The 22799-nt window shown below is 45.6% G+C and overlaps 1 protein-coding gene across 1 annotated transcript; it reads right to left on the bottom strand.

Moving 5' to 3' along the window:
• Nucleotides 1-1171: 1171 nt before the first annotated feature.
• Nucleotides 1172-22227, bottom strand: DNASE1L3 (deoxyribonuclease 1 like 3). Its single transcript, XM_007084398.3, has 8 exons — nt 21925-22227; nt 14761-14849; nt 11237-11344; nt 10535-10647; nt 7725-7837; nt 4947-5104; nt 1674-1770; nt 1172-1371 (listed from the first exon to the last, which is right to left on the bottom strand). The coding sequence occupies exons 1-8, from the start codon at nt 22063-22065 to the stop codon at nt 1258-1260; spliced, it is 933 nt and encodes a 310-aa protein (XP_007084460.1). The 5' UTR covers nt 22066-22227; the 3' UTR covers nt 1172-1257.
• Nucleotides 22228-22799: the final 572 nt, after the last annotated feature.

Below are 22799 nucleotides of genomic sequence, written 5' to 3' on the forward strand. Positions count from 1 at the left end.
TGGGTCAGTGAGCCCTGCTCACAAGAGGAGGTGACAGGAACTTTACAACCTTACCACCTCCCCCCCACCATTCCAACGAAATTTGGGGGAAAATGGTTTTCCCATATAAGCAGAACCCTTTTGATTTAATTCTGTCAGTCAGATGCAACCAAATCTCAAAACTCAGGCTTATGGTCTCTTTTTCTTATATCAAAAGTCACATCGTCTCTGATATATTAAGGAAAATCAGCGAGAAGTAGGACCATGCATAATATACTCTATGTTTCAAGGTTACATATGGTGCTTATTTATGCATAGACTCTCTTGGAAGGATGCATAAACTGGTAAGAGGGGTTGCTTCTGAGACAGGAAACGAGTGGGTGAGGTCCCGGGGCAGCATTTCTTGTCTCTGCTTATTCTTTGATACTGCTCATATATTTAGCCATGTTCAGGTACCACTTGAACAAAAGAAGCAATGTAAGGGAAAGCGAAGTGAAACAAACAAGAATGGTCACCATGGATACAGGCAAAATGGTGCTGGCAGGACTCCTCTGTAACTCTTTGGTTGTAGAATGATAACAAAACCCTGAGTCTCTGCCAGCCAACCGGCCTACTCAAAGCCCAGGAGGAGGGAGGCTTGGGGCCATGCAGGGAAGGGCCAGTCCTGCTGGACACAGGGTGCAAGATGGGATGAAGGTGAGGCTGATGTGTTACACCAGAAAATACAGACCCTTGTGGGCATCCAAAAACTCTGGGCTCTCTCCAGATGGTGGTGGGAGCCCCTGCAGGGTATCGAAGCAAGGCTGGGAATGCAAGTGGGCTGTGGTCAGAATGGAATTTCAAAGGATGGCACTGGTGGTTACTGGGCTTGCTGAGTTGGAGGATAATTTGGAGGCAGGGAGGCCAGGTGGGATGGCCTTCATTCTTCATCCCCCTGAGACATGATCACCATCCTGACCTCGAACGGGAGGGAACAGATTCCTCAAACAGATAATTGCCCAAATCCTAGGGTACAGTTGGGGCCTTGGCCTTTCTTGGGACTGTCCTTTTGGACTGCAAAAGACTCCAGTTTCCTTTTAGGTAAGTCAGGGGAGGTAGGAGCCCAAGAAGGGTAAGAGAAGACTGTCCTCCCAATTTGACTCAAGTCAGATTAAATTCAAGTTGAAAAATGAAAGCAGTTGGACCAGACTTGTTTCCTGAGTGCAGGCAGAAGTTCATACCTGTTAAAGCTGTTTTATTTAGAAGCAATAAATGGTTAATAAAATGGCATTCTTGTATCTAGGAGCGACGGGTCTTTTTCTTCCTTGGAGAGAGAGATTTTTTGTTGGTGGCGAAGACCCTTGAAGATTGTAGTTTAAATTCAACTGGAAAGTGGTCGCTGACATCCAAGGCCTATAAAGAGAAAAAGGAGATAAATTTGGAGATTAGGAGACTCTCATTTTAGTGCTGAACAAATTCAGGTTCAAAGTGGGAAGACAAAAGGCCTAAAGTCACCCAACAGAACACACACTGGTGAGCATCATCCCTGGACCAGCTCAATCAGAAATTGAGACAGGTCTTCAAGTCACAGAATCATGGGCTTTGAGACTCAAGGTCCAATGGCCCAGTGTTGTGTCTCCAGTGGTGACCTCAAAGGGTGACACCAACTCATCTTCCCAGGACAGTGGCACAGAAAGACAAGATGGCAGCTGTACCTCCTCTTTGGTCAACCCATAAGCTTTCTGGAAGTCAAAGGTTCTGTTTGATCCGTGAACAACAAAGCTGATGATCTCTTGTCCTCGAAGCACGATCCTGGAGAAGGGGAGGGAAGACAGTCACATTAATCCACCTTGTTGATTTCTGAGACCAACCAAATTTCCTGTTTGACATCTGGAATGGACTGAGCAGCCTGGCTCTTCCGAGTGATGTTCAAAGTGCAGACCTGGTGACCCTTAGGACAATGCCTCAGACTGGGAAATGGGACCAAGCCCTGCCGTGGCCCCATGGGCTCCAAAACAGTGTTTCCCTGTGTGGGCAGTTAGCCCTGATGGTGGAGGAGAAGATTATAAATGATACGTGGACACCACACCAAGTCAAGTACCGATGACTTGCATAGTGAGAATATTTTTCCCTTCACAGTTATTTTTCACTTTTCTTGATTTGATTATAGAGAAAGGTACCGGCTTATCTTTAATAACCCCCTAAGCTCCCATTTTGACCAAGACAGAGCAGGCTGGAGTCAGCAAGCATTCTGCAAGCGAGAGAACTAAGGCAGAATTTAACATGGTTTGATTTTCACAGGGCTTATTTTTCGCTATTTTCAATTTACAACAAAGGATATTGTTTCTCACCTTAACATGAAATTTCCTTTAAAAATTAATTTATTTCATTAGAAATGAATGGACTTAAAGACAAATATAGACAAAAACCATAGTATGGTTGCTTTGGGGTGATAACAAACACCGGGAACATGGTAGCTAAATGAGTCTGGGAAACATGGACTCTAACGTATCCCAGGTGGAGTGATGAGTCGGGGTCTGCATGGCTCCAACCCACTGACTGAACAAGGACAAGGTGAGTCACACTGCCAGTTCATGCCTCTCCACCAAGCTTTCCCTGAGTCCGACCTGTGACTTGGTTTCCTGTGTTTGCTACCATACCACCGGGGTTAACTTTGAATTCAGTCCCCAAGTGAACTCTTCACCTTCGGCCGGAGATTTCTTAGAGCCATCCTTCAGACCCAGAGAGTAGAGAGCAACATCGTTAAGACCCCCATTTCTGACTCCTCTATATGTGTGCAGGCCGTTGAAGTCTTTCCCGAGGCATGGCACAGGCCAGCTCTTGACATCTTTTGTCTTGACACCTCATGGGAGGTGTTCAATAAATATCTGAACACGGAACGGAGACTGGAATTGAGACCATTTCATTTTACTCTCCTTGTCAGAAATTTATATGCCTTTTTAAAAAACCCTAAAAGATATACGCTTGTACGGAAAACATAGAAAATTCAGAGCAGCAAAATGAGAAATTAAAAAAAAAAAAAAAGCACATGTAATCCTGCCATCCTTTGGCATATATGTGTATAAAACTGAGGTTCTTTCAGTAAACATCTTTTTTTAACCTGTCCCCCCACCCCACCCAATCTTACGTGAACATCTTTCCCTGTGATTCACTGTTCTCTGCTTCATTATTTTCAATCACCTCCCTCTTGTTGGTCAGGGGTGCAGAAGGTTCTTGACCTGCCCACGGTCAATGCACAACTGCATGTGAGTAGGCAGGTGGGTGAACAGGCTGGTGGGTGAGTGGCCTACTCCAACCAGCTTTGTTGGCAAGTGGTCAAAGTGAGAGAGAGGAGGCAGGCACCTGCGAGCTCGGCCTCTTATAACCCTCCTGCCTTGATTCCGCTTTCCCCAGTGCTAGGGCTGTTTCCACTCTTGAGAGCTGGAGCAGTGACTTCTGCAAAGGACACACCAGCCCTGAAAGCTCCGAGAGGAACAAAGGAGGTCACGGATGGAAATGAAAGCCAGACCTCAAAACTAGAGAAGTGAGAACAGCTGTCTTCTGGCAGAAGCCGTCTCCTGCTTCCTCGGAGGCAGGCTGAACTCTGGGAACTGCGGTCACAGCGGATTTCCCAGCCTGCGGTCTCTGCTGTGGGTGGGGAGATCATGAACATGCACACAATTCAAGTGCCTTCCCCACCTCTCAGTTTAAGAAACAAAAGTGAGAGCTGATTGAAATTCCCCAGGGAGATGTTACAACTGTGAGAGAATGTTATCATTTACTTTTTTTTTTTTTTTCACTCCATCTCTACACCAAGTATGGGGCTTGAACTCACACCCCAGGATCAAGAGCCGAGTGCTCTACTCACTGAGCCAACCGGGAGCCCCGAGAATGCTATTATTTACAGGTATGTGTTTGCATTTAGGAATATGTAACAGAAGTTTTTTTTTAATTTCTTTTTTAACATTTTATTTATTTTTGAGAGACTGAGCACAAGCAGGGGAGGGGCAGAGAAAAGACAGAGACAGAATCTGAAGCAGGCTCCAGGCTCCGAGCTGTTAGTACAGAGCCTGATGCAGGGCTCGAACCCACAAACTGTGAGATCATGACCTGAACCCACGAACCTGTGAGATCATGACCTGAACCAAAGTCAGAGGGTTAACTGACTGAGCCACCCAGGCACCCCTGTAGCAAAAGTTTTAAAAAAGTAAGTACGCTGGGTGCCTGGGTGACTCAGTAGGTTAAGCCTCTGACTTTGACTCATGATCTCACAGCTCATAAGTTTGAGCCTCGCTCCAGGTGAGCCCTGCTGCTCTCTCTCTCTCTCCCTCTCCTTCTCTCACTTGTACCCTCTCTCTCAAAAAAAAAAAAAAAAAGTAAATACCTTTTTACTTACTCGTCTCATTTTTAGTTTTACCCTGAGGAATTCATAAATATATGCACAAAGTACATGTATAGAATGTTCACTTCAGCAGTGTTTCTACCAGGAAACTCTTGGTAATAACCTAAGCCCAATGACAGGGGATTTGAGTGAATGCATTGTGGTATGTCTTTGTGATGAAATAATTAACAGCCGGTGAATGTATGGAACGCTTACCATATGCCAGGCATTGTGTGAGAAGACATATACTACTTCATCTAATCCTCATCGTGGCTCCATGAATGAGGCATGACTGCAATCTCCATTTTACAGATGAGGAAGCAAAGACACAGACATATGCACAGATACATGAAATGGTAGAGGCAGGATTTGAATCCAGACCTGTCTCACACCAAAGCCTGCACTAGCCACAGTTAAGCTGCAATGCTCAGGGCTCCCGGACACGGCCATGCAGTTTGCACACTGCACAAGTACCCAATGGCCGGGCCTGAAGTCTAATTGACTCAGCGCTGCAAGCCAGGTTCTTCCTCCGCCCAGAGAAAGGCACCTTTCCTGATGCATACCAAGCACTGGATGGGCTAGCTGGAGTCAGGCAGGTGCCTCCTACCTGTCATATGCACAGTTGGTGCTCTCCTTGACTGTGGTGTCCTCTTGGTCCCCTATCAGCCAAACAAACCCGGGGTCAGTCCTCAAGCGGATGTTCTTCCAGGCCTTCTTGGGCACATAGCTACAGCCGGCGTTGAAGTCACCCATGAAAATGAAATTCTGAAAGACGTTATTTGGAACCGTCACCTTGTATGTATTATTGCCAATGCTTTTGTTCAGAACTGCTAGCAATGGCCCCACCTCCCATACTCAGCAAACAACGGGGTCTGTTATGGCTAAATTGTGCCCTCCCCCCACCCCTACAAATTCGTATATTGAAGTCCTAACACACGATACCTTAGAATGTGACTGTATCTGGAGAAAGGCCTTCAAAGAGGTGACTAAGGTAAAATGAGGTTATAGGGGTGGCCCCTAATCCAATATGGCCGGTGTCCTCATAAAAAGAGATTGGGACACAGAGAGACATGGACGGAAGACCGTGGACAGAAGCCTCAGGAGAAACCAAGCCTGTTGACACCTTGACCTTAGACATCCAGCTTCTAGGGCTGTGAGGGTATACATTTCTGTTGTTTAAGTCACCCAGTCTTTGGCTGCACTTGGCAAAGTAATACAAGGTCTTTTTCTTTCTTTTTTTTTTTTAGAGTTTAAAACTGAGTCACAGTTTTGATGAGTATTTGTCAGGGGAGAACGTACAAGGGAAGGTGTTCTCACTGGGAAGGAGGATGTTTGCTGTGGCCCTTCCCTCCTGTTCTTAGTCACTGTGTCCCTCTAATTCAGCTTGCGGAGTTAGGTGGGGATCAAAGAATCCAGCTCATTTATCTCCCTCAAATCTCTCTGGCTCAAACTACTGTAGAGGATAAACATATGGATGTACCAACGCCTTTTGTTTCCGAGCAGGACAGATGAATTTGGGTGGCTAATTTGACACCTTTGGCACTCTGCTTTTCTGTCCTATTGTTTGGAAGTTGGGAACTCACTCCTGTGGAAATTCTGTCTACTGAGGAAGTAGGAAGAGCCTGAAAGGAAGGAGGTGACAGAGTGAGTTGTCCACCCCTGCCCCGAGGCCACCAGCAGAACCTCCTGTCTTAGAAGTGTTTTTCCCTTCAGAGCTCTTGGAACAGGATTTTAATATTCCTCAATCCAGAGGAAGCGTCAGGTTTCCTTGCCAGTGCTGTTGTTTGGGGCTGTTGCTGACTTTAGAGTTTTCTTCAAAAACATTTTATTTTGACCTCAGAGACCATGGTTTTCCCTGAGATTGATGGGCGCGGCCGAGGTCAGAATGTCATCCTTAACCCGAGTGACCACCAGCTCCTATTGTTATAGGCATGATTTGCTGAGCATGTACCGCCTGTCAGGCCAAGCATTAAATGTTTCATAAAGTTTAAATTAAATCTCACAATAAACACTAGAAGGTAGAAGGGAAACAGGATAGAGGGATAAAGTGACAAGTTCTAGGCCACTCAACTTATGGGCTCAAGTGGTAAAGTCAAGAATTAAATCCTGATCTGTCTCACTGAAGGGCCCTCAGCACAAGACGGCCTTCTTGTTCACTCTTGTGCCACCGATGTCTCCCTAGTGCCTGACATGTAATGGATGCTCAGTAAATTCTTGTTGTGTGAATGAATGAATTCAGAATTTTAGGAATGGATGAGTCTTTCTCTTGTCTTGCTTTTTACAAATAAGCAATGAATTACACACTGGTGCTCTCCATGTCCTAGCTCTGTGTCCACACTTTCCTTGACTCATTTTGCAGTTTGAACAGTGGAACTGAGGAGGGGGGAAGGGGAGGTCACTGGAATCACATCCCAAAAGGAGGAAAGAGGAATGAGGAAGAGCCCTCTGGAACACTTCCATATTTGCCAAGAGCTTTCACAGGCCCTCATAGCCACAGCGGGTGACATCCCCGTTTTCCAGATGAGGCCGAGACGGATGGTGGATGTATTCCCTTTCTGTGAGAATAGCACCCCTTGATTATTTGGGAAACTACTTTCCTCCTTCACCCCAGTCTGTGAGATTGGGCTGAAGCTCACACTGATTTAACAAATCAGAGCTTCTTAACCAGAGCTGATCGCAGTGGTTGGTTCAGGGATGGATGAATGACCCAATCAGGGCCAACGGGACCCAATCCTGAGAAACTTATTGTATTGTGACACAGAAAATCTGTCTCAGACCACTGGGTCTGGAAGCTGCTGGTGGCCATCTTCCCTTCCCAAGGGTGGAGCCCACCCAGAGGAAAGGAAGGCAAAGAGATGGAGAGAAACAGACAAGCCAAGCCCTGATTACTTTGTCTGAGCCCTGGATCCAGCTATGCCTGAACTACTTCTGGACATTTTAGTCACATAAACCAATAAATTGCTCTTCCTTTCATGAACCAATTTGAGAGTCATCACCTGCAGTGAAGGACTCTTGATCCCTCTGTGTCTCACTGTTCTCATTGCAGAGTGAGAATGAGAAAGGTAGTTACTTCATGGAGTTATTGGGAGGATTAAATCAACCTGTGCATGTTCAGCCTCAGTGTGACCTGGCAATAGCTATTCACCCAGTGATTTTGGGAAGCCATTATTAGGGGAGCAGTGTACGAATTGCTGAGACCCACGTGGACAGTACCCAGGCAAATTTAGCAAGAAGGGTATTTAAGGCAGAGGTGAGGCTCTAAAATAGTGGGGGTCTGCACAGGTCCTGCCCCACCCCCCACCCTCCTGGGGAGTCCCTCATCCCTCCCCAGAACCACATTCTGCCTCTGCTAGACAGGAATTCAACAGACACAGAGGGTCATCACCTCCGCCTTCCAGCGACGTTTCATATCCGTGTAGACATCAGCCAGCTCATCAATCTCTTTAACGGAGGTCTCAGGGGTGGTGTGCAGGGGGACAATCACGAAGTCTTTGACAACTGAGGAACAGGAAAGAGGCAGAGGTCACACACTTCCCTGAACAGAGGAAGGTTCCATGAACACTGCTGAAGGGAAACAGACTGTCCCCCTAGAAGGCCCAGCCTGCATTGTCTGGGTCCCCTCATTTCTAGAGGGTCCAGCCGGTGGCTGAGATATGACTGTTCTTAGGACGATTAGGCCGGCATTTTCAGTACATGAAAGCCTCTTTTCTCCCACTCACCTGCAGAGCTAAGAGAAAGCCAGTAGACAGTACTGCTTGCTGGTATTGTGGGTGTTTTTATTTTCTCATTTTTTGAAAAATTATATTCTCTACTTTTTAAAAACTAATAAGTCAAGCCTGTTTGGCTTTTGTACTAAAGAATAAACTTTTTTCTAATTAAAAAAAAAAAAGGAGGCTTGTTAGTTTATGCTTCTTTTGTAATCAGGAAAAAAAAAAAAAACCCAAACATTATTTAAAAAAGAAAGTGGCCTTTTGTGAAATATCTGAAAACCTCCCCCCACCAGGAGGGACAGAGGGAGCCTTGGAACTGAGCCTCGCCCACCTGGCAATGGAGCTGTTGTGCTCTGAATGCCTCTTCCCCCAGCTTTCCCTCGTCCTGTGCCTGGGTCCCCAGGCCTACTCGGGAGCTAGGGGCTGTTGGGAATCACTGCTCAGGTCACACAATGGAAAGTCAGGACTCAGAGCCTGCAGCCTGTCTCCAGGACCCTGCACTTACCCACCAGCCTTATTTCTCACTCTTCTCAGGCCTCCACTCCACCCCCCATCCTCTCTCTGGTCTCCCTACACATCCCAACTCCTTTCCACCTCTGAGCTTACTGGCACCTCCCCTCAGAATGGCCCTTTCCCCAGTCTTCTGTGACTGGCTTCTTCAGGTCACAACCCAATGTCACCTAAATTGGGTTGGTCCCTCACCCCACTATGGAATGCACCCTGCTTTTATTTCCTTCGTGCCCTGAGATTACTTGCTGTGCTTCTGAGTTTGGCCCACTGGAACCTGAGTTCTGTCTTGCTCACCCTCTTGGCTCCAGCACCTAGCACAGCACCTGGCACATGGGAGATGCTCAAAACTGTTGATTGAATACATGAATGAATGAATGAGTAAATGAATAAAAGGGAAAAAAGATAGATGAATGGCTAACTCTATCTTTAATCTCAAATACAGGGGACATAATGTTTCCTTGTACAAGATAGAAAATTCCAAACAGGAGGGCGCCTGGGTGGCTCAGTCGGTTAAGCGTCCAACTCTTGGTCTCAGCTCAGGCCATGATCTCATGGTTTGTGAGTTCAAGCCCTGCGTTGGGCTCTGCGCTGCCAGCACAGAGCAGAGCCTGCTTGGGATTCTGTCTCTAGGTCTCTCTGCCTTCCCCATCCATGCCCCTCCCCCTCTCTCTCTCAAAATAAATAAATTAAAAAAAACTCTAAACAGGGCATGGCTGAAGTGCCATCCTAGGGGAGGAGAGATAGAGAAGGGTGAAAAGGTGGAGGCCCAAGACAAACAGGTTTGTTTAGCAATGTTTAGCTGTGTGTAGCTGAAGACTCTCTCGGAGAAGAAATAATCACTTGGGGCGGGGGGCAGGGTGCTCTCCAAACACTGCTCTGGTCAGCTAAGTGTGAATTGTGTGCACGATGAAGCTATTACACATGCTCTCTGACGTGCATTTCTGTCCTAAATAGCCCCCAGATCCTTCTCTTCTTCTACTGGAAATTCCTCCACCTTTCTTCCATGTTGGTTTTCCTGAAGTACTAATGAGCCAGGGTGGGAATAGTTAACTTCATCGTTCAGGGTGTTTATATTTGTGTAGTATAAATTTGGGGGTACATGCTCACATACATTTATTTATTTGGTCATTATCTGTCTTGCCTACTACAACATAACTTCACTAGGGCAGGGGTTTTGTCTGCCTTGGTCAGTGCCTGGAACAGACCATGGCACGTAGTAGGTCCTGAAAAGATACTGGATTCTATATAGCTTCAATCTGCAAATCAAATTAATTCTTGACTTTCCATTTCAAGATGCACTGTGGTTAAGAGTATGTGCTCCCAAGATAGTGGCTTGGGTTACAGCCCTGCTCATTCATGTCAAGAGCTGCTGGGTGACCTTGGACAAGTGACTCCACCTATTCGAACCTTGGCTTCTTCAAATGTAAAAGTGGAGACAATCCTAGGTCTTAACCTGCAGGGTGTTGCAAGGTTGCAGGAACCTGGCACTAATCAGGGATCAATACTTGTTAGTGGCTTATATAAGTGTAGTTGTTGTCAAAGTTAAGGGAGCAATCATTTGGATTTCCCCTCTATACCCAGTCCTTGGAGGACTTTGCCATGTCATTACTAGAGGCAGAGGGAGACTTTAGTTTGGGGTTCATTTCTGCTGGCCACCACTGCGATTTTTCAGAACGAAGCTATGCTTGACTGCAACTCAAGAATTGCAGTAAATAATTTCCATCAGCCTAACTGCTCCAACAAGAATGGAGTTACCACTGACTTCAGGTGCATTCTAAGGGAGGAGGTCTTGGCATTCTGAGAAGCCAGGCTGCATCCCTAACACTGAAGTATCAGACGTTCTCAATGGCCATCTCAAGTCTGATGCCTCCCTAACAATGCTGCATAAACCCTGGGACCCCCGCTCACATCTGGGGCTATTGTCCATTCATGGGATCACAGGGAGGTTATTCACAACTGGCGCCTTGGGTCTCACCGGTGTAGCGTGACTGGAACCAGACCACAAAGGGTTCCCTGGAAAATACATCTGTGTCTCCAGCCTGATAGTCATGGTAGAGGTAGCGTTTCTTCACAGACAGTAGCTTTTCCCTAGGGGAGAAAAAATAGGAAGCACTTCCAGCTGAGTCAGTTGACGTCTTCATTCAAGAAGCAGAGACATGGCTTCATTAGCCCCCCAGGCAGGCTCTTGCCCTGCAAGGGATCTTTCACCCGAGAACAAGGCTCCATCTACTCTTCTCCATGGCCAGGACCCTTTGAAAGCTGGAGATCTGAGCAGTACCACTTATCTGGGGCACCCACAAGTTAATGTTCAGATTTAGAACAAATTACTGTAGGAAGAAGACAAAACTCTGAAGTTTCAGAGACAGCCATGCTGGGCAACTCAGGTTTCCATCCCTGGGCCAGGACTTGATGAGGGAGGATAAAGAACTCCTGACCCTCCTGACCAGGCAGTCACTGACTCAACCAACAAATTAGGTGTTAGGAAGCTGCTTGTACTCTTTAGTTTGAAGAGGTAACGCTTTGCTTCAGAGTCAATTTGACAGCAATTATTTTGATCAATATTGAGAACTGGTTAGAGGTCAACATTTGGTTTTGAAGAAAAGATAAGCATTTTGATTCAATTCACAGTCATCATTTATAAGTGAACCACATTCCAGGAAGCATAGGCTATACTCACTTGTAGAGAAAGGCATACTGCTCTTTATATGTGTTTCTTCCAAGGCGAGAGCTAATCACATAGTTGTACATTATGCCTTTTCTTGAATTTCTTGAATTTCTTGAATTTCTAAAATGCAGAGATTTTACATTATGCATCTTAAAAAATAAACATCCCCCTATTGCATGTTCCCCTATCTTCACTCTGTATCCATATCACCAATGGCATCATGGAGAAGGGTTACCGTTCATCATAACCTTGGGGTCTAATAAGAAGGGCCACCATTGACTGGGAATGTGACATCTTCCAGGATCTTGACAGCCATTAACTCTTACCCTTAGAAGATGGGTACTGTTGTTACCCACCTTGTATAGTTTGCAAGTGCAGAGCTGGGATTTGAACTCAGATCCTACATACTCCAAATCCACACCCTTTGCCCTGCACCTGTGGGACATTATTGAGACCATAGAAGCTTCAGGCCAGAATCTGCTCCATATCTCACTCTGGCTCATGGCTGGGGCTGACCTCATACTTCCTGGTGGAGGAAACCTTATCAGGTCACCCTGTACATGCACTACTGCTGAACATTTATCATATGAAGAATTCCTAGTAACGTTTTCATTGGACATTCACTCCTGCTCTGAAAACCCTCAAGCATTTTCTCACAAGTCCTAGAACTATGATTTCAGACCAGCTATTGTTTATGTTCTGGGGGCTGGCGATACAAATGTGAAGTCCCATTACCTCTACCCCTCATTTACACCAGGGAAACTTGACTCTCCATGTGTTTGCCAAACCTGCTGATAACTCACCCTGGGCAGTGCCTGGCACGGTCTAACCCATTTGCCCACAGAAAGATCTAGGGCATGTCTAAGCTATAGCATGTTCTCAGGTTTAGTAGCAGAAGGAGCATTTAGGGCCCAACCTAGGCCCTACAGAAATTCCTAGGACTTTAGGTACATATTCTTTTTTTTTTTTTTTTTAAGTTTATCTATCTTAAGAGAGAGAGAATCCTAAGTAGGCTCCTCAGTGTCAGTGCAGAGCCCAACGTGGGGCTTGATCCCACGAACCATGAGATCATGACCTGAACCGAAATCAAGAGTCAGACATTTCACCAACTAAACCATCAAGGTGCCACTAGATACATATTCTAAGGCAGGTCTGGCTACTGGGGCCTGAGGAATGTGGACGTTGGATTCCACTGGGCTTCCAGTTTGGGGAAGTTGACCTTGTTCTGAATCTAGCCTACCAAATTTTGGGTTGGCAAAATTCTTGCCGTGACTCAGCTGTGAGGTGACTAAGGCTCCTGTTGGCTTACGAGGGATAAGGGGACAAACAGGCCTGCTTCTGCCTGGAGTCAGTGGCATGGTCTAGGGGGGCTGGGACAACTGAGGGAGGCCAGTTGGGGTGGGAAGACTCAATCCAGGCTGGCTGTGGGGAGGGGCATAGAGCCCCTGTCCCCTCGTACTTCTGAAAACTGACCAGAGTCCCTCTAAGGAAAGCTCAGGAGGTTCAGAATAGAGCACCAGGTTTGGAGTCAGAAATGACCCAGGTTCAAAGGTAAGCTCCACGATTTACTGGCTGGGTGAACTTGGGCAAGTCCCTTCTCTCTGTTCCTCAGTTCCCTCAGCTATAAGGGAAACAGTAATAGTACCCACCCCACAAAGCTGTTGTGGGAGTGAATGAAATAGCACACGTAAATTGATTAACTGGATGCCTGGCATGTAGTTAGGGCACTGATGGCAGCTGTTACATGCGGCCCTTGGGACCATCATTTGTCATCATAATTTGCTTCCTTTTACTAGTAATAGACACCACCAGCCCTGACTGGTCACTGCTACAGACCAGGCACAGCCCAAACACTTATATGCAGGATTTAATCAGCACCACATTCCGGGAAGATGGGTTCCATTACCAGTCCCATTTTATACACAGGGAAAATGAGGTGCAAAGAGGGTGAGTAACTTGCCCGAAGTCATAGCAGAGTCAAAATCCAAACACAAGTGGTCTGAGTTGAGTGTAGGCGCCTGACCCTTGCACTAAACTCCCTTTTCCATCATCAAAGATCAGATCTGGAAAGAGAAGAGCTGCTGAGGCTGAATGGAGAAGCTCAGCCCAACTCCATATTTCCAGATGAGAAAATGAGCCCCGGAGAAGGGGGAACCAGCCCAGGGGACCCTCTGTGTGAAGGAGAGTGTCCAAGATTTCCTCCCAGGCTGAATGAGGCTGGATTGACCATTCATTTATTTAAAAAATAATAATAATAACAGGGGTACCAGGGGGGCTCAGTTGGTTAAGTGTCCAACTTTGGTTCAAGTCGTGATCTCACAGTTTGTAGGTTCGAGCCCCGTGTCAGGCTCTGTGCTAACAGCTCAGAGCTTGGAGCCTGCTTCGGATTCTGTGTCTCCCTCTCTCTCTGCCCCTGCCCTGCTTGCACTCTGTCTCTGTCTCTCAAAAAGTGAATAAACATTAACAAAATATTTAAAAAAAATAAAAATTTTAAGTTTATTTATTTATTTTGGGAGAGAGAGAGAGTGCACAGGAGGGGCAGAGAGAGAGGGAGAGAGACAGAGATTCCCAAGCAGGCTTTGCACTGTGACAGTGTGGAACCCAATGCGGGGCTGACACTCACAAACCGGGAGATCATGGTCTAAGCCGAAATCAAGAGTCGGTTGCCCAACCAATTGAGCCACCCCGGTGCCCCTTGAATATGCCTTTTTAACTCACATTGGGATGATTTTCAGGTGGGTGGGTTTGCTGATTATTCTTTGAGAAAGAATATAAATCACAAATATAATCCAACGTAATTTAAAAATATTTGAGGACATTATCTTTTAGGGTTTTTTTTTTGAAGTTGTAAAATCAGGCTTTTTGTAAGCTATTCAAATCATATAGAAATATATAAAATAAAAAGTAAATATTCTGCATTTCTTCACTGGCTGCCTCCACAATGGTCCTCCAATCACACCCACTCCCCTGGCCCAGAAGTAACCACTATTAATGGTTTGGGCACATTCTTCCAGTCTTTCCTCTAGGCTCATGCAAACTCAAACACATGCTTATTCATGTATAGTGTAATGTGATTATTAAAATGGGCTACTCTACCTACGGTTCTGAACCTGCTGTTTTCAATATACTGCAGCCATCTTTCCATGCTGGAGTATTTAGCTCTAAGCTATTCTGTAGTGATCATGATTTTTAATGGCTACATAATATTCCAGCCTGCGGGCATACCATAGCTTCATATTTGCACTCAACCTTTTTTTTATAACAGTAGTTCTAAGCTCAGCCCCTTGTCCCTTTTGTTTCTCTCTCTGTCCTGGCTCCTCATCTGTTCCCTCTATTTACTTTATCATATTAAAACTAGCTGGTTGAAAGTTCTCAGGACTTTGGCTAATGGAGTTGGAAATGTGGGCAGTGTTGGTCATGTGACTTGGTAGTCAGGGTGAGTGCTGGCTTTCACCCTTGGTTCAATTCCTGAGGCTTTTCAGGTGTCCTTGCAGTTGACCTTGAGTCTGCAGAGGGTCCAGGAGCCCCGTCTTTACCCATTTAGTCTGTCCATCAGCATGGGACAGATAATGTTGTTGCTGTCCTTGATTTCCATCAGGAGTATGATATCACAGCGTTTGATGACCTGTGAAGACAGAATTCCCAGGTGTTTCAGGCCATTTACTGCAAGTAATAAAATCTTTTATTGGGCACTTACTATGTTTTAGGTATAGGATTGGTGCTTTGTTAAAGTAATGAATTTTATCACTGAAATAAGTGAAGAACTTTGTGAGGCAGATCGTATTTTGATGTCTATTTTATTTGATTAAAAAATTTATTTTTAGGGGTGCCTGGGTGGCTCAGTCGGTTAAGCATCCAACTTTGGCTCAGGTTGTGATCTCACGGTTCGTGAGTTCAGGCCCTGCGTTGGGCTCTGTGCTGACAGCTCAGAGCCTGGAGCCTGCTTCTGATTCTGTGTCTCCCTCTCTCTCTGCCCCTCCCCTGTTCATGTTCTGTCTCTCTCTGTCTCAAAAATAAAATAAAACATTAAAAATAATTTATTTTTAAGTAATCTCTACACCCAACGTGGGGATTGAACTCACCACTGACTGAGCCACCCAGGAGCGCCCCCCCCCCCAACACCTTTTAATGTTTATTTCTTTTCAGTTATGTCCGTTTTAAAGATGAGGAGCCTGGGGCTCCAGGAAAACCGAGTAAACTATCCAAAGTCACTCAGCTAGAAAATGGCCAAGGCAGAATGCAAATCTAGGCAATCTGAATCCAGAGCCTATGATCACATGCCCTATATCTTGTTTTTTTTGCTTGAATAATCAGCATAATAATAATAATAATAATAAATATTAAGCTCTTAGTACGTGAGAGATGCCGGTATGGATATGGTCTCCCCAGTTCACCTGGCAACAAAATCATAATAATAAAAATTACAAGCGCTAACATTTATTGTGAGCCTACCATAAGCCTCACCAACACTGTGAGAGAACTATGATTATTGGCTCACTAACCTCAGGAGAAAACCAGGCTCAGAGTGTTTGAGTGAAAAGTTTGAAGTCGCACAGCCAGTATAGATGGTAGAGTCAGGATTTGAATTCGGGTTCTTGTGACTACGAAGCCTACCATGCTGTTAAAACATCAGGGAGAGCTGGGTCCTGCCACCGAGCCAGCTTGCTGATTTAGTCACTGGTCTCTGTCAGATCTTTCTGGAAGGCACTTTAAAGTATGTATCAAAAGTCTGGAGTATGTACTTACTCTTTGGCCTAGTTTTCCCCCTTTGAGGAAGGTCTTCTATTATAAAGAAATATCTACTACTTCTCTGCACCTCAGTGTCTTCATCTATAAATTGGAATGATGACAGTTATTCCCTCACAAGGTTGCTGGAGGATTAAATGGGTCCTTAGAACAGTGCTAGGCATTTGGAGCCACACATGAAATTATTATCGCTATTATTATTACTTGTACAGATCAAAGAGGAAGAGGCATTGCAATAGCACAACAAAAACTTGGAAACAACCTAAGTATCCCCAAATAGAAAAGCATTAAATGCAAGATGTTGTAAACATGGCATAGGACATTATGTAGCATTAAAAGTCATGTTTTAAAAGAATATTAACAACATGTGAAATACTTCCAATATAAAAGCAGAATACAAAACTGGTGATACAGGGCAGTCTCCATGCTGCAAAACAGATGCAGTTTTTAATTTTTTTTTAACATTTATTTATTTTTGAGAGACAGAGAGAGACACAGTGTGAACGGGGGAGGGGCAGAGAGAGAGGGAGACACAGAATCCGAAGCCAGCTCACAGCTGACAGCTGTGAACACATGTTCAAGTCCACGAACCATGAGATCATGACCTGAGCCGAAGTTAGACGCTTAACCAACTGAGCCACCCAGGCACCCCCAGATGCAGTTTTATGTATTTATTTTTGCATAGAAAAATGCCCATAAAATGCCCTAAATGCCAATAGCTCTTATCTTCAAGTGATAGGGTAACAGCTGATATTTTTTTTCTTCTTTATATGCTTCTATATGTTCAAAGTAGTCCATAATGACCATTTTTAACTTAATAAAATTAAGTTAGAAATTAAAATCTTTTAACTTAAAAAATGATACCTTTCTAATTTTAAAAAATTAAAGTGTTATTAAAAAAAGGAAACTGCTTGAGGATAAAGTAATTATGGGATTGGAGATGATGGCCCCAATATTTATTAAGATATGACAGATGATGGGGTGCCTGGGTGGCTCAGTGGGTTAAGTGTCTGACTCTTGATTTCGGCTCAGGTCATGATCTCACAGCTCATGGGACTGAGCCCTGCTTCAAGCTCCACACTGAGCTACTCCACACCAAGCATGGAGCCTGCTTGGGATTCTCTTTCTCTGCCCCGCCCCCCAAGGGCCCCCTCGCTCATGCTCTCTATCCCTCTCTCTCTGCCCCGCCCCTGCACCCGCACTCTCTCTTTCTCAAAAAAAAAAAAAAAAGTGACAGGTGAGAGTCTATTTAATATAAGTTAAATAAATTGTCTTACATAAAGTGCCTCATGTGGTGCCTGGCTTTATAAGTGTTAGCTCTTGTCATCAACTCATTAAATTTTTATAATAGTCCTTGGATGTTGGCCGTCTTGTTATCCCCATAGTATAATTGAGGACTCTGCCTCAGTGCAGTTAAGTAATGCGAACACCCTGTGAATGTGAATAATGGGATCATCCACTGCAGAGCCCTGCTTGACCACTATGTTCAACAACGGAGGAGATCCCCACATCCCCTGATTGCTCCTCCTCGGAGACCAAGGTCCCTTTTGAATGTAACCCATTGCCGCGGGACAAAAATGGGCCAGAGTTCAGACTCCCTTTTCTGAGCAGAAGGGTTGAGCTTTTATTTTTTCATTTTGTTTTGTTTTGTTTCTGAGAGAGAGAGAGAGCACAAGTGTGTGCTTGAGTGGGGGTGAGAGACAGAGAGAGGGAGAGAGAGAGAATCCCAAGCAGGCTCCATGTCTAGCTTGGAGCCCAATCCCATAACTCTGGGATCATGACCTGAGCCGAAATCAAGAGTTGGATACTCAAACAACTGAGCCACCCAGGCGCCCCTGAAGGGTTGAGCTTTTAGATTCCCTGTTTACAACCCTTTTGCCTCAATAACAAACGCTCTGGAGCCCCACATCTCCTTGATCTTGGCTCAGGTTATGATCTCGAGGTTTGTGAGATTGAGCCCCACATCAGACTTTACTGACAGCAGAGAGCCTGCTTGGGATTCTCTCCCTCTCTTTACTCCTCTCTCTCAAGATAAATAAACTTAAAACAATAATTTTGTTATAATTTTCTAATTATAAAAATAATGTTGCTTATTGTAGAAAATTTGGAAAATGTAAAAGACTATAAAAAATCACCTGATGACCTGTAAAGCCACCACTCAGACACTTCTCATGTGATTTCTATACTTACACATATTTACAAAATGGCATCAGAATAACTAGTCTGTTAGTTGAAAATATAGGCATCGAATCAAATGGCCTTGGATTCATGTCTTGACTCTATCGCTCACCAGCTGTGTGATCTTGAGCAAGTCAGAATGTTCCTTGAACCGCCAGATTCCTTATCTGTAAACTGGGACAGTACCCTCCTTATGGGGTTGCCATAGAGATTAAAGGACATGATGGAAATAATACATTCAGTCTAGTCCCTGGCACAGAAAAGACGCTCAGCAAACAGTGGCAATATTTATTACACGGTTTGGGTCTTTTTTTTTTTTTTTAAATCTCACATGACATTGTGAGCATTTTCCTCAGTTTTCAAATCCACCACTGATGTGTGTTTTCTCTGCCCCAATTTCAGGCCGGGAAAAATAGATCCCCCCGGGCTCCATCTCCTCAGAATGAGGCTCCAAAGGTGAGGGCCCCCAGAAGGCCCTCCCAAACCTGAAACTCAAGATTTTCCTGAGGCTGCTGTTCACAGAGGGAGGGAGTAGGGATTGAGCATGGCCAGTAGTGAGGGGCTCCCAGCAAGTGGTGTGGTGAGTGGGGCTGGGGGGAAGGGAAGGGACACTATGGAGAACTCTATGAACACTCTGGGGCCAGAGAAGCCTATTAAACCTTTTTTTGTGCCTCTGAACAGGGAGCAACAAGCATGGTGGGGAAAGACCCCAGAGAGGGTCAGTTAGGCCTGGGTCCAAGCCCTTGTTCTTTTGCTCACTTGCTCCATGACGCCCAGGACAATGTACTCCTCCTCTCTGAATTCCAGTTGTCTCGTCTACAAAATGCAAGCAGCGGGGCTATGAGGCTGAACTTGGATACTAAGTGTGAAGGACCCGGCATACAGTAAGCAATCCTGAAATCATAATTATCATGTGCTGTGGGAGACAATGCCTCCCATGTCCACCATCTTATCCCCAGTGCGTGCCTCAGAGCAGCTGGCACGTGGTCTACCTTCACCGAGTGTTTGTTGGCTGAACAGACTTCGCTCTTTAAGGACACAAACTGAAGAAGCAGACAGAAGCAGGCAGGGTTTGGCATCTGGAAAACTGCCCATGGTGCCAGCCAGCAAACCCAAGATGATGACGGCAGGCCTCCCTCACTCTCCAGCCTCCCTGATGAAGGTCATAATGACAACAGCGTGATGAAACTGGGCTCGTCTCTGAAGTGATAAATCCAGTATGGAAGAGTGGAAAACGCACCTCCACGAATATGGTTGGGTCATATGTTTGGACTTGATCCTTCCCCTTAACAGCTATGGAATCCTGGGTAAGTCACTTCTTTCTGAGTCTCTGTTTTCTGGATTACAAAGTGCGGGCAATGCCACCTATGTCATAATAAGAATATAACATTCCTGGGAATACCTAGGTGGTTCAGTCAGTTAAGAATCTGACTTCAGCTCAGGTCATGAGCTCATGGTTCATGGGTTCAAGCCCCACGTTGGGCTCTGTGCTGACAGCTCAGAGCCTGGAACCTGCTTCAGATTTTGTGTCTCCCTCTGTCTCTGCCCCTCCCCTGATTGTGCTGTCTCTCTCTCAAAAATAAATGAATAAACATAAACATTAAAAAAACAAAGGATATAAAATTCCTGGCCTATAGTAGGTACTTAGACATTAGCCCCTGTAAATATTACTTTCCTGAATGCCTGGGTTTGGGTTTTATTGTTTGTGCTCTCAATGGCTCTGGAGGTATTTGGGGATGACCTCTGATTACAGGATGGTCTTGCAACAATGGGGGAAAGTAAGGAGTCCTTGACAAAGACTTTTCCCATGCTTGGCGTTTGGTGTGATGGGCTGTCCATCCGTCAGCCCTGTAGGACACAGCCGCTCAGGGGAGGTGCTGAGTATAAGCCCCCAATAATGGAATCACCAAGGAACAAAAGATAGTCTTTTGTTCTCTTAAGACTCTGATGACATTGCCTGGATAGAATAAGTGAGGAAGGTAATGGGAACACAGTCGGTACCCGGGTTCCACGGGCCCTTGTGTGAGGAAGCAGGGAAAATAGTTTCCTCGTATGTCAAAGTTTCCTGTTGAGCCAGGGAGTCTCAGCTCCCACAGGCTTGGCATGGCTCTTCTGGCTGAACAACAATCTCTGGAAGGCGTTGGGTGCTGTCCAAAGGGCAGGGCCAACCAGGGAGAGGACCATGTAAGTAAGAGCAGAGCATGCCAGTCCTTGCTCTAATCCACTTTGTGTATTAATGCCAACAGTGGCAGCTCTGTGTGAGATCACCTGCCCACTCACGGGCTCTACCTTGATTTCTCTAGGCCAACTGGTGCTACAGGTTGTGTAAGGCCCACTTTCAGAAAGGCCCAGGGGCTCAGCGAGGAGAAGGGAATTCCCGGGCTTGCTCACACAGCTGCCTGGTGGGATCTGACCCCAGAGCTCCTGGTGTTCCCACCATACCCTGGTGCCTCCAGGGGTTTCTAAGGTGATAATACCCAGACAGAGCCCTGGGAAAGGTTTCAGCTCCCAGCATCATCAAAAATAAATTAACCTGTAGGGTAAAGAGAGTCAAGCAACTCTAAAGAAATGTGAGCAGCATCTCCAGACATTGGTCATAATACCCACAGGAAGTCTTTTATATATATATATATGTATATATATGTGTGTGTGTGTGTGTGTGTGTGTATGTATGTATGTATATATATGTATATATGCATATATATGTATATATATGTGTGTGTATACATATGTATGTACACACACATATATATACACATATATGTAAATTTTTTAATGGTCTATTTATTTATTTTTGGAAGAGAGAGAGAACACAAGCAGGGGAGGGGCAGAGAGAGAGGGAGACACAGAATCCGAAGCAGGCTCCAGGCTCAGTGCAGAGCCCGACAGAGGGCTTGAACCCACAAACCATGAGATCATGACCTGAGCCAAAGTCAGACACTTAACTGGCTGAGCCACCCAGGCACCCTGTGCAAGGGAAGTCTTATCTAAGTGGAGAGAAAGATAAGAATTGATAGTTGGGAAAAGGTTGATGAGGTGGGCAGTGAAGAAGGAAGAAGAGAGGGGTGTAGAGAGAAAGAAAGAAAGAAAAAAAGAAGAAAGAAAGAAAGAAAGATGGAGGGAGAAGGAAGGAAAGAAATAAAGGGAGGAGAGTAAGAAAGAAAGAAAGAGAAAGAAAGAAAGAAAAAGAGAAAGAAAAGAGAAAAACGAAAAGCAACAAAACAGAATGAAAAAAAAAAAGAAAGAAAGAAAGAAAAGAAGAGAGAAAAGAGTTAGCAAAAAAAATCTGTGCTGCATTGATGGGTAAAAAGACCAGGCTGGGCTGGCCTCCCAGCTCCCCTCCACCTACCCACCCACCACCTATATGAGGTCACTTCACCTTTTGTTGTTCATCTCTTCGTGGGGATAAAAATCCTCCTTTTTAAGGGTGATGAAAGGAAATCACATATTTGCAGTGCCTGACAGGGGCGTTCAGTAACCGGGAGCCAGATACTGTTTTAGGGGCTTCACACGTGCCAACTCAAGCATTCCCCAAAACCGTCCTACAGGGAGGCACTGGCATTACCCTCACGTTCAGATGATGACATGAAGCCCAGAGAGGTGATGTGGTTACTGGAATTACTGCTGCCATTATTGTGACAAAATGCCAAGGCGGCTGCTACCTTCACCCCAGCGACTAACTTGAGTGGAACATCTCCTGAGTCTCTTAAAGTCTGAACGCATCAGAGAGGGCGCGAGGGGGGTCCAGCGCTCTTTCCGACAGGAAAAGGTCTCACCTTCACGATGACATCCATGGCATTCTTGTTTTCCTTCTTGGCTTCCCCAAAGGACCTCACATTAAAGGAGCAGAGCCTCAGGGCCAGGGCACTGCCGGTGGAAAGGAGGAGAAGCAGGAGGAAGGTGGGCGGCTGAGGCATCCTGATGTTCCTCTGGCTTCAGAGAGAGGGCAGCGGTGTCTGGTGTGTGGGCTCTAGGCCACTACTTCAGGCTCAGCTGACTTATAAAGCCTGCAGATAACAGGAATTACTGGATTCCTTGTTGCTACTTTCACTTCTCTGAGGAACTGAAGATCATGGGTTTCATTCCCCAAGGAAATGGAGAAAAGGGGCTAGTCTTTGAGGAGCCCCTGTTTTTGTCACTCTGGTGAGGAAATCGGCCTGCGTAATTTGGGCACCATCCTCCGCAAAGTCACTCATATCCCAACCGGGAGCCAGCTGTGACATCCGGTCATCCGTCCTGTGGTGGCATGCCATCTGCCTTCTTTCCCTGAGAATTGATAATTCGGAAGCCATCTACCCCGGAGGGCAGCTGGGGTGCAGGAGCCTTCTGTGAGGGGGCAGTGAAGCAGGGGCTGGAGGGAAATCCTGCCAGGCTTTCTGTCCTCACTGGGATTTGGCAGCCAGCTGTCCCTGGACACACCCAGGCTCCAACTCTCTAATCGCCCCGATGGGCGTTGTTAAGGTCAAGTCTAGTTTGAGTTACATAATTTTTTAAGGCAGTTTTACTGTATACAGTTTAATACACCGCATGCTAGCAGTGTGTTCCCAAGAACAGCAACTACTAGCCTGCTAGAATGGGTCAGGAAAATGTGCTTGGACTTTAAGGATGAAGAGCCAGTTAAAGCCCCTAGAAAGATCCACAATTCAACCAG

This window comes from Panthera tigris, chromosome A2 (assembly GCF_018350195.1).
Source record: "Panthera tigris isolate Pti1 chromosome A2, P.tigris_Pti1_mat1.1, whole genome shotgun sequence".
Taxonomy (NCBI): Eukaryota; Metazoa; Chordata; class Mammalia; order Carnivora; family Felidae; genus Panthera; species Panthera tigris.